This window comes from Sinocyclocheilus anshuiensis, unplaced genomic scaffold, assembly GCF_001515605.1.
Source record: "Sinocyclocheilus anshuiensis isolate Anshui unplaced genomic scaffold, SAMN03320099.WGS_v1.1 scaffold1260, whole genome shotgun sequence".
Classification (NCBI taxonomy): domain Eukaryota; kingdom Metazoa; phylum Chordata; class Actinopteri; order Cypriniformes; family Cyprinidae; genus Sinocyclocheilus; species Sinocyclocheilus anshuiensis.
Window position 1 is genome coordinate 172327 of NW_015546079.1, and position 17760 is coordinate 190086.

Genomic DNA, 17760 nt, shown 5'->3' on the forward strand with positions numbered 1-17760 from the left:
TTACAGTTTTTCTCGATTGCTTAAACACATTTCTTGAAATTGTGACTCCTTTTCTCGAAACACAAATCCATAACTTCTCCCCGATTCCCCATACTTCCTATTTTCAGGTCAAAATGAAGCTCTCCACTCAAAACTATTCAATCTTGCTGAAAAAAAAAACAAACGTTGCCCTCAGACATGACACACAAGCCCTCAGAAACACACACACAACAACATAGTCTTACACACTAATGAGATCAATTCATAACACTGTTGCAAAAACCTTCTTTTGGCAATCAGGTATCATTTTACAGCTCAATGTCTATTACAGTATACAACATAATTAGAGCAGATACATGTTACAGTAAATATAGCAGATACAGTGAAATTCAACAATAAGCTTTACAGTAAGAAAATATTATTTTCATTACACTGCTGTAAAGAGATCTTACAGTACAGTAGATGAAAAGCACTAGAAAGGAAAAGGTCAAATACCAAAGAATTGCATATGAACACACAACAGAATATAGAGTCATCTCTCAGTTCTGCAAAAATACAGTACATGTAAGAAGTACTGTACTTGGCTACAAATCAGTTCAGCAGTTACAGTATGAGCTTGAGGGTGTACAACTTGTGCGTCAGTATTTACTATACATATATATAAAAAGTAAAAGTTCTCTCATCTGAAGTACTGCTACTGTTCTGTCATTATATTTGATCTGTAAGTAGTATTGAAAGCCTGTAATTGAGCCTGTTGGCCAGCTGTCCTCATGCACAAGAACATGATCAACTACAGCGCTGTGTATTTCATCAGGAATAAATGTCCTTTGACCCCGTCCCCTTCAGTTTTCTTTTCCCCTATTTTATTCTAGCTTCATGCATTCTTTTTTTAAGCACTTGAATGTGGGTAAGTTTCATAAATAAAAAATAAATTAATAAACAACATTTTGAACAAAAAGCTGAAAAAAAAGACTATGAATTGGATTCAGAATGATAATCAAAACGTAGATGGAGTCGATCAACACCCCAAAGCTTGACAGTCAGTATTATCTCTTCATTGGTCGACATTTTATTCCATAACGTTACACAGTTTTGATGCTGTTTTATGTCTGATGATCGTGTTAGATTACATGTGGAAGCATCTGTTGTTTCAGTTTCTTCTTCACTTGTGTTTTTTTGGAAATTTTGTACAGAAGATGTGTACTAGTGCCCCCTACCGTATAACAATGAAAACACGGATTCTAGGAACACAAGTATAGCTCAAATATAATTAGACTTTTTAAAATTATAATTCAAATATACTTAAATGTCATTTTAAGTATATTTCTGAGAAGTACATAAAAAGTAGCTAAAAGTATACTTTCCTAATTTTTTTTTTGTTTAAAAGACGTATACTAATAGCACACTTGAACAAACTTCTTTTTCATAAGGGACTGTATGAATGGTTTGAAAAATTGTGCCAAACGAATCAGTTATAGTGCGTTAGCAATCGAGAAAAACTGTAAATGGGGACATTCCATAGGCGTAATGGTTTTTATACTGTACAAACTGTATTTTCTATCACCCCCAAACGAATCAGTTATAGTGCGTTAGCAATCGAGAAAAACTGTAAGTTACATCAGTCCAGTAAATGTTCATCTTGAAATATTATTAACATTGTAATGTTTACTTCATCAAAATCAGTAAAGACTCATGAACCACAACCAGAAGGGAAATGTTTTTAGAATTATACTAAAAGGCCTTTGACTTGCTAAAAAAAAAAAAAAAAGTAGGAACAATCAATCAGACAACAGAAGGCATTTAGTAGATTGTGTACAATATGTTTTTAGCAAAATTTTCAACATATTTAGAGGCCTTAGAAAGTTGCATATCAAACATGTTACAGTAAACTTTAGGGTTACGTTATGAGAGCTTTCTAAGCCATTATTTACATTATTTTACCTGTTTTTGTGGGTTGATATTGCTGACTTCCTTACTTTATGGCAGCTTTAAAGGCATTCTACATTTGTGAGTGCAAGAATTTTTGTCATATCCTAATGAAGCGATAAAAGTCAAGGTTACACTTTATTTTGACAGTCCACTTTAGACATTCTACTAACTATAAGTAACTTTGCACATACAGATCAATTATAGGGTTAGTAGTATAAGTTGACATGCACTTACAAAGTTACTTATAGTCAGTAGATTGTCTGTTGGGGAAGCATAAAATTAAAGTGTCAGCAGATATTAAGCAGACAGTTTATTCTAGTGCATCTGTTTAATGACTGCTAGTTGGCATGTAGTTGCAAAGTTACTTAGCCAAATTAGCTTCTGGTAATTTTCAACTATAGAAAAATAAATATGTATTGTGTGGAATCCATTGTGAATAGACTGAATTCTGAAAAGTGATTGAGGTGTGAATGAAGCTGGGTGGAAAGTGATTCAAAATTTCATTGGAAAAGGAGAGTTGTTCAATTTTGTTAAAAGACTACAAAGACAAACTTTTTATTTATTTATTTACATCCTGATAAATAGCACTGTTGGTCACACTTCGGATCCATTTGTAATTTATTCTGAACTGAATCTATGAAGCCTGACCTTTTCTTGACAGGTGACTGCTTGATTTAGTTGACCAATAAACTCAGCTGTGGGGTGGGTTATGCGCTTAACTGGTTTGGGGGGAAAATCACGGTCAATAAATTCACAGTTAGAAGTGTCTGATAGGTGGTTACTGAAATAAAGTGAGTAAGCTACTATTACACTAGTCATGTGATCTCAACATGCCCATCACCATGAGGGGTAAACATCTGTCCTTATGTAGAATGAAATTGATTTTTCTAGGCCACTGATCTCCGTGTGAGAGCACATATTTAAGTACTATTCATTTTATGTATAACAATTTGTTTGGTTGTTTGTCTGAGTTCTACAAATACTATAACATCTCATTTTTTTATGTAAACAAACTGGAAAACAATCAGAAACAAGAGTTGGAGGGGTTAGTATTATTATATTACACAGACACATCACTGAATAACACCTATTTCCTGCTCAACTCTAACAGTGTCCGAATTCCTAAACTTTCAGAGTATGTATTGAATTTGAAGATGGCTAAAGAAAGAAAGAAAGAAATAAAAACACCTGTCTTGTACCTTTTATCTTACTTTACTTAGTACCTAGCATCACTAGTATCACTTTTTTTCTTTCAACTTTTTGAACTTGACTGCTCCGTAGCGCCAGTGGCCTCATTGGGGTAGCAAAATATCCTCTGGCACTGCACTACTTTTCAGCAGATGTGCACATTTTATGCATAATTTAGATATGGTGTGCATATTTTATGCATGTCAACCAGGTTGTTGGCAAACTGAATACTGTGTATTTGGACATCCTACTCTTTTAATGTACTGCCTTTTGCGTAATATTATACTAAAATATATGCATGCATGGAATCGGGGGTCAAACTCACATTGCTTATAGAATATCCGCTCTGCTGCTGGTTCATTCCATTATTCAACAGTTTTGCATGTTATTTAGCTAGTATGCTATTGTTTGCCACATTCACAGTGACATTCAGATGGTTTTAGAAATCAGATTTAATATTAAGATTATTTTTCAAGATTATTTATTATTTAAAATATTGACCTAATAATAATAATAATAAAAATAGGCCTATATTTCATGCTTGTTTGAACTCACTCAAGCACCTTTTTTTTTTTTACATTCGGCACAATAATAGGCAGCAGTGAGCAGCCTTTAACACATTTCTCGCCTCCATTTGGTACAACTGTATGGCATCTGTGATATTATGTTAGGGACACCCACTTAATGATATGTGATTACTAAGCGCGCGCTCTCTCATAGACACACAAAACTAGCCCATCTTTTCTATTGTTGCCAGCGTTAAATAACAACACCCTTGCAAACGAAGTTTGACTCAAAGCGTGATCTTCAGTGATGACTGAGGCGATACAAAGCCTGAGTTCCTCAAAGACAGACTCCACATCTTTCAGAGCTGCAGTGCTCTTCTGCAGCCACACATAGCCTACAGTACATCGCCTGAATGACCGCAATATGTTGTTTATAGAAATAGATTTATCGTTGGGCTAGTATGCTGCAGAAATAGTCTGCTGCAGACATATGGACGGGTATTAATTACACGGGTCACTCCCCGCGCGTGAGTCGCGTGAGGGAGCTGATAATCAACACCACCAGCAGCAGCCCGTGCACGCACGAGCACCGCATACAGCAGCCACGAGCCGCTTTCTCTCTCAAACTGTACACACTTCAGCAGACAGTCACCGAACCGTCCCGTGTTGAAGGAATTCCTCTCAGTCTTCCGTTAACGGATAGGCAGAGACGGATAGAGTCTTTCTAAGCGGCGGCTGTCATAATAACTACAGCTGCGGCAGACGCGATGTGGCTGATGCGCGTTCTTCGTTCCCCACGGCCGCACTTCTTTCTCTCTCATCCTTCCTCTTCTCTTCAGCTTTGCGTCGTTACTAGCAGAGCTGCGCCGTGGCTTGGCCGCAGGGGAGGTATCAGAGAGAAGAGAAGCGCTGGGGAAAACGAGTCAGGATCATGCTCGCCTGTTATTGCTCCATATGCTGCAGCAGCAACAGCTTTATAGGCTACACAAAGCACGCCGCTCATTGTCCATGCATTCTGCAGATTTCTTGGGCATATTTAATGAACTGATCTGAGGCGAGGATTAAACTGCACCAAAAGCAAAAAGAAAGAAAGAAATGGGGAAAGAATGTGTTTTGGAAGTCAGTTAATGCACGAGTGGGAATTTGTTGCAGCAATGATAGGCTACTTGGGAACGTTTTAGATTGGATATCATAAGCAGTGAGTCCTCAGCAATGCTGTTGTTGATAATACTGGGAATCCCAGTGGAGGTTTGTAAAATGAGAATATAGAAAGCATATTACCATTTTAATTGGCCTGGCTAGGTTGAAAGAAAAGGATCCTGTATCTAAAAATGCAGTCATGTTACACTTCATGCTCCATTCACTTCCAAGAGCGGAAAATGTAAGTGCATGTGAAGGTTCATCTTTCATTCACTTTGAGCAACAGAGGATGAAAAATCCATCAAGAGTAGTCTTTAACAAGCCGAAAAGTACGTGTCACATCAGTTTGCACTGACTACCAATAGCCGCTCACATAAAATTCAAGGCACTGATGCCTACAAAACAACCACTGGCTCTGCACCCCTTTACCTAAATTCACTAGGCCTACTTCAGAATTATGTGCCCTTCAGAAGCTTGTATTCTGCAAGTGAACGGCACATTGTAGTGTCATCCCAAAGAGGCACAAACTCACTTTAACAGACTTTTTGTCCTGGTTGAATGACCTGCTCAACTCGACTCGAGCAGCTTAGTCCTTAGCCATCTTCAAGAAACAGCTAAAGACACATCTCTTCCATCTATACTTGCCCCTCTAACACTAGCACTCTATATTCTATTTCTATTCTATATACTTGTTTTCTTTTTATTTATATAAAAAGTGACCCTCTAACACTTGCACTCTCTATTCTATTTATATTCTATATACTTGTTTTCTTTTTATTTATATAAAAAGTGACCCTCTAACACTTGCACTCTATTCTATTTCTATTCTATATACTTGTTTTCTTTTATTACACACACACACACACACACAAACTTAACCCTCTTACACTCTCTATTCTATTTCTATTCTATCTACTTGTTTTCTTGTCTTGTTATCTTTTGTTTTCGGTTCTATCTACTTTTATTTTTATTTATTAAAAAAAACTTGAACCCTCTAACATTAGTAATCTCTATTCTATTTCTGTTCTATCTTGTTTTCTTTTATTTATTATAAAAAAACTTGACCCTCTGACACTATAGCTTTCTCTGTTCTTTTCTATTCTATCTACTTGTTTTATTTTTATTTATAATAAATAAATAAATAAATAAATAAATAACCTTGCTATGTGTACTGCGTTAGAATATTTGTCACAGCACTTTTCTTTTGTTGGTTTGATTGCTTCTCTTGTCCACATTCCACAATTTAAAGCCGTAGTACATTATTTTAAACTGTTGTGGGAAAGTGGAGCATCTTTTATCATTTTGAATTTATTTCCTTTTTTTTATATAATTGTATATAGTTTAAAAAAATAAAATACTAATTTTCTAACAGTTAAATTGCAAATATTTCATTATATGTGTTACCTGTGATTTTTAGGGATCTTGTTTGCTGCCTTTAACCTCACAGTTGAGGAAAGTCATTGGTAGATCATTGGACTGTGCATGTTGTAGGAATGTTAACGGATAGCATTCTCCGGATATTAGGACATAATTTCTTGCACTTAGTATCTAGTGTAAGTGCACGTTAAGCAAAGATGATTCACTTACATATCGCTCAGTTTTGTGTTGATTGCAAATGGACACATACATTTCATTCCATTATATCACTTTACAAGTTCGCCTCCCCATTCAGTCCTGCCAGATAATGGTAAACGAGTTTGGCTTGCTGTCCGCGAAGGAGGCTTGAACCCGAGTCCGAGGAAGAACTACCAGTTATGATGGTACAGTGTGGAGGAAAAAGTGAAGGAATTAGAGGAGGAGAAGGGGAGGTGGAGGGATGCCAGAAGAATTGTCACTGGAACGGAGCAATGACTGCTGCTTATATACGGATAGTACGTCCATGGCAGAAAAAAAATTCCTCTGGGTAGTTTAGAACAACTAATCCTCATGCCCCTTGCCTTGGTCTTGCAATGGCTGAAACGAAATGACATTCATTAGTTTTTCTACTATTAGCTCTAAGATCCTGTAGCAAAGCTGATGAATTTTTTTCTGTAATAAGAACAGTATTACTGCCTGGAGAAGACATTGTGTGAGGGATTCAGTCCGCTTATTTTTTTGTCAAATCCTTTTAATTGCAAGTGAAATGTTTGCTGACAAGATCATTTAACCATTTGAGCTGACCACACATCAGCTTTATTACAGTTTTTCTGAATTGCTTAAACACTAAACCACAATTTCTGAACCAAATTCTCACTAGCTTAAATCAATATGTCGAATAAAGCACCCTTTCTGCTAAACCTTAAACACGTTCAGGCAGTTAGGCTCTATTTGCAAATCTCATGCACTCTTTTTGCAAAACTCTAAACACATTCTCATTCACTTAAACACTTATCACACTGTGATGCATTTGTGCTGCAAAATGCTAAACACAAGCGGCAAAAGTTAAACACAACTAAAGCACAGTTGTCGTTGTTTACACACAACGATTCAAAATTGTTCACACTTGTTTCTAATGATGTGATCAAACCAACTGTACAAAATATGAGCCAGCTCAGAGTGCACAAGTGGCACAGGTGACTGAATGACGATACGAACAATAGATGGAAACAATCTGAGAAGGAGAGTAGGAAGAATACTTGTAAGAAGTGAAAGATGAGGAGAGAAAGAGTAAGGCTTAGAGAGTGTTATCAAGGCTGGATCTGTCAGACCAGAGGGTTTTTCTCTTTGTCTAGCAAAAAAGACTACATTACTTGTGATGTGGACAAAGTCCTCAGGCTGGACTCAAGCACAAAGACATTATGCTCAGACAGAATGAATCTCTGATTGACCCTGATTTTACAATTGCACAACTTACAGTATTTGAGTGTACTGTAACATGCTATTCATTTAGAGTTTTATTTGTGTCTTTAGAAGGAAGTTGCCAAGCGTGCTAATCTCTATGGGTAGTCGTTTACATGACAACACCGTGCTAAAAAAGGAAAAGTTGTTCCTTTGCATTTTTGAAATGCGAGTACAGATGACAGCATTGTCAAAGCAATCGTCGTTCACACAGAACCACGAAAACCAACTAAAAACGCATGCCAGGCCAGTAGCTGGAAATGTCACTATACCTATAGACTGAACACATAATGCACCGTTTTCACAAATTTGCATTTTCGTAATTCACACAGAAACAATAATGGTATCATTTTCAAAACTTGTACTTTGAAACCTGTTTTCAAAAATTTGTGTTTTCAGGCCCCTAAAAAGCTGTTTTCATGTAAATTAATGGCCAAAATGCACAAAAAAAGTTGAAAATGGTAAGTATTTGGAAGTATAACTTATTCTGCACCCAATTCATCCTGGATTGTTTGTGCTGAGGAAATTAATTTGCTTTCCAATTTTGAGTGCAGTATAGCAGAAGGGTGGCTTACCTTTTATAATCAAGGAAACTTTTCACCTGGTTCATGATAAAATGTGGAAAAAAGATCCTATAGTCTTACATTTAAGGATGGATCACCTAGGAACCACTCAAAACACCCTAGCAACCATTTAGAATGCCCAAGCAACCACACATTAAATCCCTTCAGAATACCTCAGCAAACACCACTCACATTTTCTTCAGAAAATGGAAAACGATTATGACTAGCTGAATAAATGTTTAGTTTTGGAGGGCTCATTTCCATGATTTAATGGAATAAGATGGAATTTTATGGAAGAGATGGAATGATTTCAACTGTTTATGTTGGCCATGAAAGAAAGTGGAGACATGTTTCTCCACAGTACTTGTATGTGATTATTTAATTTGTTCCTTTGATATCCTATTTCAGGATTCTACATCCAGTGCCGACATTCAGTAAAGCAGCTTACTAAAATGCATTTTATGCCAGGAAACTAAAATTACTCAGTAAGCTAGAAGTTCCAATTCTGTATGGCATGATTAAAAAAAAATCTAACACGGAAGCTTAGACAGATTCAACCTGAATGCTGTGAAAACAAAACAGAATGTTACTTGCAACCCATGAATGTGATTGTGGAGGCAAATCCATTACAAATATATGGCATATGGTTGATATTATTGTGAGCAATTCAAATCCTAGTTTGCAATGCTCACAAATACAAACGCGGTGAATGCCGAGTGACACTATGAGGTTTACAGTTACTTTTGTTTAGTCTTTATGCAGTTAGCTGAGCTTTAGAGCCATTAGAAAGACAGTGTGTGTGAGAGAGATGTGTATTACAGTTTTTCTGAATTGCTAAAACACATTTCTTGAAACCATCACTCATTTTCTCAAAACCTTAAACACAAATCCAAATACTCAAACTAAATTCACAAAACCTCTGACTCTTCCATCAAAATCAAACAATCACTGCAAAACCATTTCACTTGCACTCAAAATCAAACGGTGCTCTCAGATCACATACACATGAGTCAATAAAATAAGCACTACGGAGCATTCATTAGACACTACAGAGAAAAATGGAGAACACAGCATCCAGAACATTACAGAAAAAAAGTATATTCTATTGAGTAAACAATTCTGTAAAAAGCATAGTAATTGCAACTAAGGTGAATATATTGTATAGGCCTACTGTATGTACTGCAAGAATAGTACTGTGCTGAATATTGAATAGTACTGAATGTTTGTATACTGTATATTCAGCACTTGGATACTGCAAAAATACTGCAGTCCAACTGCAAAGGCCCAAAAGGTCAAATAAAACTCTAAATGAATAGCATGTTACAGTACACTCAAATACTGTAAGTTGTGCAATTGTTTACAACAGTGTGATAAGTGTTTAAGTGAATGAGAACGTGTTTAAAGTTTTGCAAAAACAGTGCATGAGATTTGCAAATAGAGCCTAACTGCCTGAATGTGTTTAAAGTTTAGCAGAAAGAGTGCTTTATTCGACAAATTGGTTTAAGGGGTTTAGTGTTTTAGCAATTCAGAAAAACTGTAAATTGTATGAAGTGTTAAATCCTGGCTAAATGAATCCCAAAAGTGTTTTACTATGTCTGTGTATGTATGCTTGCATTGGTATCTAGGGCATACTCTGCCTTAGGCACCTTAAGATTTACGTCAGGGAAATATGTTTTATCTGGAAGAGGTGATTAATTCAGTGGACAGGTGAAAAGTCAAAAGTCAAGGAGGAACCAGAAAATCACAGTCGCTGTGTAATGAGGAAGAGATGAATGGGGTTTAAGGGCTGAGAGGAGAAGAAAGAGAGCTACTATACAGCCCTGCAGAGCAAAGAGGCTCATACTGAATATTAATACTTATTTCTGTGGTTTTGGTGAATTATATACAGTCATCCAGACTGTATGTACCATGTGAGTTCAGTTATTTTTTGTCATACATCCAGGTCTCAAAACAATGGAACCAAAAGTGATGATCATCAACCTGGTTCAGTGTTGAGTTCCTCCAAGGTCATTAAGGACACTACAGCATTAGATTCTGCAGTACTAATGACATTTAATGACATTTAATAATAATTGTCAGTCATTATCAAATCAGTAGTACCGTCAGCAGGAGCTTTCTTTAGTATGTTTACTTCCAAATAGCAATAGAGTTCAATTAAGGGCATATCATCAGTTGTTAAATTAGATTCTAAAAATAAAATAAAAAACGATTTCATTGTCAATTCATTCAATTTCTCGTATGCTAGAGTCTTTCTGTTTTATCCAGTATACATATTCCACCTCCCCATTCTACCTCAGAGTTTAAAAAAGGTGACTATATATCTCACAACTGGGACTTTATTTATCGTCATTGTGATTTCATATCTCTTATGAAGGTGACTTAATATTTTGCTACATTTAATATGTCACAACCTGACTTTCTCTCAACTGTGAATTTGTTTTTCATTATTGCTATTTTATTTATCATAACTGTGACTTTGTATATGCAAATGTGAGTATATATTGGTCAACTTTGTTTTTTGCAAATTTATGTCAAAATTTGTGATTTAATATCTCTCAGTTGTGAATTTCGCTCAGTTGTCATTATTGCAACTTTTTATCTTGCAATGCTACTTTATATATTACAATTGTATCAGTATTTCTAATAATTGTGACTTTATTGATCATAATTGTGGCTTCATATCTCCCAGTGTATTCTATCTCACAATGTGAATTTATATTTCACAGCTGCAACTTCGTTTCTAGAAAATGCGATTTTATTTCAAAGCATGACAACATGGCGCGATTTAATATCTCACAATTGTGAATTTGTATTTAATTATTGGAACTTTTGCTCTTGCAAATATAACTATATCTCACAATGTGACTTTATTTCTCACAATTGCGCCTTTGCATATCTCATCTCACAATTGGACATTTATATCTCACAATGCAGCTTTAGTATATTTAAAACTTTATCTCACAATAATCTGTCATAACCTTTCATACCAAACAGGCTTTCATGCCATTTAGCAATTGGGCTCCTTAAAAAAACAACAACATTAAAGTACATTACTTTCAGCATTATGTGTGCACAGATCCTCCATACTCCTCTTCTAGATGTGTGCTCCACCTCACTTTGCAGCAGAGTTTCATTCCAGTCACAAAATAAATGTCACGTCATATTTTGCTTAGGCCACCAGAATCGCTACCAGATTTTAGAGCCCCCACCTCCAAAATCCCAGTGTAATCTCTGCATATTCACATAGTAAATAAACATGCTTAATAGCCACAAATTTGTCATTCAAAACATGACTTTAATTGAGTCAGACAGACACAGATAGATCTTCAGAATATCTGGCTCCTGATCTTGACAAAGACAGTGAGTAATCTCTAAAGGGACAGAATAAAATGCCTGGCATTAGTGTATCAGTAGGTCAGTGTGTCACAACCTTAGCCATCACTCCAGAGACCACAGAGCTACTCTGTCACCCAGACAGAGAGATCAACTACAGTTTCCCTCTCAAATATCTAACTGCTTTCTATTTCTGCATCCTAATTGTATAACACAAACATCAGGCATATGTTCGGTTGCAATAATTATTATAATAATGAGACCTACATACATAAATGAAACCAATCAAACAGTTCACCCAAAAATGAAGAAATCCTGAACATTGATTCACCCTCAGGTCATCCAAGATGTAGATGAGTTTGTTTCTTCATCTGAACAGATCTGAAGAATTGTAGCATTCCATCACTTGCTCATCAATGGATCCTCTGCAGTGAATGGGTGCCGTCAGAATGAGAGTAAAAACAAATGATAAAAACATTACAATAATCAACAAGTAAATGACACAATTCCATTAAATTTATTAAGGTCTTGTGAAGTGAAAAGTTGTGTGTTTATAAGAAACGTCTCGGTTACGTATGGTAACCCTCGTTCCCTGAAGGAGGGAACGGAGACGTCACGTCGGATGACCGACGAATTGGGATCTCGCTTAGAGAGACCAATCTACTTCGAGTCGACACGGGAAAACCACCGCCGCTGAAGCACCGTACTACCAGCACGAGATCCCACGAAGAGCGTGCTTGACTGTAGTTTTCACTACCGTAGACTTAGGTCAGGAGCAGAACGATAGAACCGCTCGGCTCCGAAGCGAAAAGCTGAATATGCGCTGCATCTGCTGCCTACTTATACTCACGCTGTGATCAGCAGCAGCTGGATGCAATAATCGCATGCCAATGTGCATTGGCTCGTTTAGTTTACACTCGAAGTAGATTGGTCTCTCTAAGCGAGATCCCAATTCGTCGGTCATCCAACGTGACGTCGAGAGTGACCGACTGAAAGGGAACTAATCCATCACTACGCCATTTTAAATTCAAACCATCACGTCTGGCCTAATTACCAGTCCATAATCCATAATAAAGCTTCCTTCAGTGAAAATGTTCATCACCTGTTGTCCTGTCACATCTAAATTCATCAACATATTTATTTAGGACTGTTTTCTCTAGTAAATGGTGCTTGATCTGTGCATATTTCTCTCCTGATTCAGACGAGATTACTTTTTCACTGGAGAAAGCAATATTATGGATAAAGAACTCATATTTTGTCCGGAAACAATGGTATAAAGTTAAAATTTTCTTATGATGAATTTGTTTCTTACAAACAGACACCTTTTTGCTTTATCAGGCATTAATTGATGGACTGGGTTGTGTGGATTACTTGTGGATTATTGTGATGTTTTTATCAGTTGATTGAACTCTCATTCTGATGGCACCCATAATGGCTCATCACTATTTTTTTAAACAGCCAGTAGTGTTTCTTTTAAGTGACAGCTGTATCTGGTAGGTTAACTTAGAATAAGAATGTTAAATAGGAGTAACAGACAATGATCTACATTTTTAAATTATTTAATATGCACTGAGATTAATTTGACAGCTCTTATTATCAGTGTCACCTGTTTATCCACATTATTTAATTAATTACAACATGTGCAACAAGTGCATCTACAAGCATTATACCATCGCTGCAAAACAAGGGAAGGTCAGCAACACCAAAATCCTTTCTAAATATCCCAACATAATTAGCACAGTGTAAGGTTACACACCCAAGCCCGTGTCATGGCTGATTATGAAAGAATATTACTCATTTAATAATTTGTGAAATCACCCTGAGACCAAAGCTGTGTTGAAGCTTAATTAGCACAGGGCCTTCTGTAATTAAGTTTTTGTGGAATCAGGATTAGATTGTGTAAGGAAGGCGCAAAATAAATAAATAAAAGGAGAGGATTCGTGAATCATTTAGAGAGAGGCCCAAATACAGGTGACCTGTTTTCCACCGTATCTGTTTTGGCCCATCATTTTTTTAGGTGATGGACCACGTAATTACTTAATTATGTTATTACGGCACTTATGAAGTGGGCCAGTGCATGAGAACTAATGAAATCTACAACAATGTTATGCTGCAGTGGTTGAGGGAAAGAGAAATTAGTTTCTCACTCTCTTTCTTGTTTACTTGGATTCCTGGTTAACTCTCCGTTGCCACCTCCACATGTACTCTCCCTCTCTCTCTTTCTCTATTGTTGTAGTGTTTTATCACTAAGTCAAGCTGTGGTTATAATGAAAGAACAGCATGTACGTAGGCAGGTGAAAGGTGTTGGGATCTGATTCAGTTACACTTTCAATGCACAGTCATTTTCTGTTGTTGACTGCCCTAATCATTTGCTCTCATTGCTAGTGTTTCCTGCCATCCATCCATTCACTTTACAGTAGTTCTGTAATGTGACTTCACAGTGAACAGTAGCAGGAAATGGCTGTGATGAGGCCCACTCTTCTTTGCAGAACTACTCAAGTTCTGTTAAATTTGATGGTGAGCATCTTCAAGTCATTCCATGCACAGATTTTCAATGGGGTTTTTAAGTCTGGGCTCTGACTAGGCCATGCAAGGACATTCACCTTTTTCTCCTTCAACCACTGTGTGCTCAGTTTTGCTGTGTTTTGGGTCATTGTCATGTTGGAAGGTAAACCTTACAATATACAGTATCCTGCTGTAATATTAGGTATTTTACAGTATTACACGGTTTTGTCTACAGCAATTTATAGAGAGGAATACTGTAATTACTGATTTTCATACTGTACTTACATTTAATATTTCATTAAACCTTTGTTATTATGTTATTTGTTATAGCAAAGGAAATGGTAAACAAAATACTCTATTTTAAAATATTGTATTTTTTAAAGGAAAAAACAGACAATTGCCTTTCATGAACACATAAGCTGAAATGTCAACATTTCAAAACCTTTAAAGTGCAGTTAACAGCTATCAATGAACAATACAGCAATATTACTTTTCTTTTAACATTCTTCTAAATGTGGACTAAAAACAGACCGTTTTTCAAATAAATACATAGATAAATAAAATTTCAGGCACTGCTCTTTTTTGCACAACGCTGCCACTTTCTCTTCTTGGTTCTTGAGCCATGTTCAGGGCTGATGTCAAAGTGCCTAAAACACAGAAAACCAAAGAAATAGAGAGAGAGAGAGAGAGAGAGAGAGAGAGAGAGAGAGAGAGAGAGAGAGAGAGAGAGAGAGACAGAGAGAAACAGTAGTGAATATTATGCACACACACACACACACACACACACACACACACATACATATATATATATAAGTATATGCACAATGCACATATATATATACACTGCTCCTCAAAAGTTTGAAATCAGTAAGATTTTTAATGTTTTTTTTAATAAGTCTCTTGTCAAGGTTACATTTATTTGATCAAAATACAGAAAAAAACAGTAATATTGTAAAATATTATTACAATTTAAAATAATGGTTTTCTATTTCAATACACTTTATAATATAATTTATTTCTGTGATGCAAACCTGCATTTTCCTCAGCCATTACTTTATATTTCAGTGTCACGTGATCCTTCAGAAATCATTCTTATATGCTAATTTGTTATCAATGTTGGAAATAGTTGTGCTGCTAAATATTTTTTTTTTTTGGAACCTGTGATACTTTTTTTCTGGATTGGATTCTTTAATGAATAAAAAAGTTAAAAAGAACAGCAAAAGAAAAATCTTTTGTAACAATATAAGTCTTTACTAGCTTTTTAAAAAAATTTAACACATTATTTCTGGAAAATTTCTTTCCAAAGAATTGTTTCAAAAGCTTTCTATTCTAAATAAATGCTGTTCTTTTTTACTTTTTATTTATTAAAGAATCCTGAAAAAAAGTATCACAGGTTCCATATCGCACAGAAAAGGACGACAATATATTGCCATATCGATATTTTGTCCCACCCATAAAATGTATTTGCTTCACCTACATTTGAAATGAGCGCATTAAAAAAAAATCTGTCCCATAATGCAATGCCTCTACAGTATGATACTGTATTCCGAATGAAGCGGGCTGAAACAGAAAACTGCTATATTGTATATTTACAGACATTCTGTAAAAGATACAGTATGTTAATGTGGTATAAAACTGTTTGAAATTCCCTGTAAATTTACTGTAAAGTTTTACAGTATTTTTTAAATTGTTTTCGTTTGGCAGTGAGCGTTCTGCTGTTTATGCACCCTGTGCGTCTCGCATTTTTGGAGAAGCGCTATGAGCGCCTGAAGTTGAACAAAAAGCAGCTTTGAGCAGAAAAAGTGCTCGACGTCATTCGCGTTTTTTTCCATTGTCCAGTCGAATGAATGGAAAGGCGGGCCTTCCGTTGTGGTGCCGAAAGTTTACCGTTGCTTAGAAAGGCTGGAAACTGCACTGATGGAGGAGAAACGTTTGGTGTCTGTCGCGGGTTACCCGGAGCTGTATTTTTTAAGGTTTCTGCTAATATGTAAGCTCCGCTGCGCGTCGGGTGGTTCTTCGCCTCCACGTCGTGCATTCAAATCGTTTAATGCACAGCTAGCCGTTGATTATCCCGCTTATGCCATGGTCATTTGCCAGCATTCACATATTAAAGATGTTAATTATATTTGTGCTGCAATATTTAACCGGAACGATAAAAATGACGGTTAATTTCGTCAGTTACAACTTGTTAGATGTAGCATTCTACTCGCTTTAAATAAGACAGAGCAGACAGATATATTAAGTAGTGCAGTAAGATTACATTTATTTCAATGAATTATAGTATTTATTTGAATTAACTGTTGAGCGAGAAAGAGATGCGTTTCTCCAGGTCGGACTCAGTGATACGAAGGTGATGAACGCTGGTGTCTTTTCCATTTTTCCTGTAGCGCTTTATAATTGATTTAAAGACGGCATTGCTTGATTTAAGGTCTTTATCATTTATGATGTTGTGTTTTGTGATGTAACGGTTAAAATAATACCCGATCTGATACACTTCAGGCTTGCAACACTGTATTCGCGGCCGGTAGTAGTCTGAACAGAGGCATAAAATTCTCGCAATGTCTCATTAAGTTCAGAAGCCGAGTAAGTCTCAACAGCATCATTTTTTTTCTTCTGATACAAAAAGTCTTTGAATGTGGTAATTGCCCATTTAGTAGTCTTTTTTGTATTAACCTCATCCTTGTCGTCTTCAATCTGCTTCAGCTCTGCTGGTGTTATTTCCTTGTAACGTTACCGTTTTTCTTTACATTTCTCGTTTGATGTTATATTCTCCAGTTCGTCCAGTTCACCTTGTGCTTCAGCCCATTTATCAAAATTGCTATAATGACCGTATAAGCTAAATGACACGCGAAAATCATCCATTTAACCTAGCTAAGTAAATCGGAAATGTTTACTGTAACTGTTTCACTCTGTATTACTATTCAACTGTAACTGTATGTTACTATGGTTACCAATGTTTATAGGAAGCGCATTAATATAGAACGTGATTAAACTGACCTGGAACTACCTGTGCAGTTAAACGAATTTAATCAACACCTGCCAGCCAATCAGAATCGAGTATTCAGACAGACCATGGCATAAGACAGTTTACTTAACAGCAAAAACCAAAGATTTTAGAGCGCTCAAGCTATAATCCTTTGATTAGACTGACAGGGCAGCTGATTTGGTGGTTGCCTATCAACATAAAAAATGCCTTGCGTTTTCAGACATAAAAATGCGTTCGGTGTGATCGGGGCCTAACACTGGCTAAGAGAAAATTAATAAAGTAACAAGGACCAATTTCCAATTAGCCAACACTAATTACCATAATGGTGACACTTATACTTTTTAGGCAGTATATATACTGTAGACTGCATTGATGTAACAGTTGAACTCTGAATACAGTGTCATCAAGAAATTAGTAACATCCTTGAAATATTTTTAAAATATGTTTATATCATTGCCACCTACTCTTACAATCACAAAATACATGACCTGCTTTTACCTTTCCTGTTTGAATCTCAAAGCACCCTGCTATAATCTACTCTTTTTATCTCCTTCTCTCTCCAGCAACAGATGGAGTTCCCGTGCAGAAGGATGGGGAACAGGTAAGGGAGCTGCCTATTACACCAACATAAATATACTAAATTAGCCAAATCTCTCAACAGTGCTGACACGCTTTGACACTCCTCACCACAAATTCCTGTTCGGCGGGGAAAAGCATCCTGCTCCAAGATGGAGGCCAAGGTGTCCAAAACAGGAAGAGATTATCTCAGTTAGGGAAGTGAGCCAGCTCTCCTCCTTAACCGCAGAAAGACCTT

At 36.3% G+C, this 17760-nt stretch overlaps 1 protein-coding gene and 1 long non-coding RNA gene across 2 annotated transcripts in view; both read left to right on the forward strand.

Annotated features, from left to right (window-relative positions):
* The window catches only part of LOC107699939 (uncharacterized), a 20571-nt gene extending 3550 nt beyond the window's left edge, over window positions 1-17021 (forward strand). Inside the window, exon 3 of the long non-coding RNA XR_001635511.1 lies at window positions 16928-17021. This is a non-coding gene — a long non-coding RNA (uncharacterized LOC107699939). The remainder of the gene's footprint in view (window positions 1-16927) is intronic.
* fam131bb (family with sequence similarity 131 member Bb) overlaps window positions 1-17760 on the forward strand; it is a 51967-nt gene that overhangs the window by 7386 nt on the left and 26821 nt on the right. Inside the window, exon 2 of the mRNA XM_016501389.1 lies at window positions 17510-17547. Coding sequence (XP_016356875.1) covers window positions 17510-17547 — 38 coding nt within the window. The remainder of the gene's footprint in view (window positions 1-17509; window positions 17548-17760) is intronic.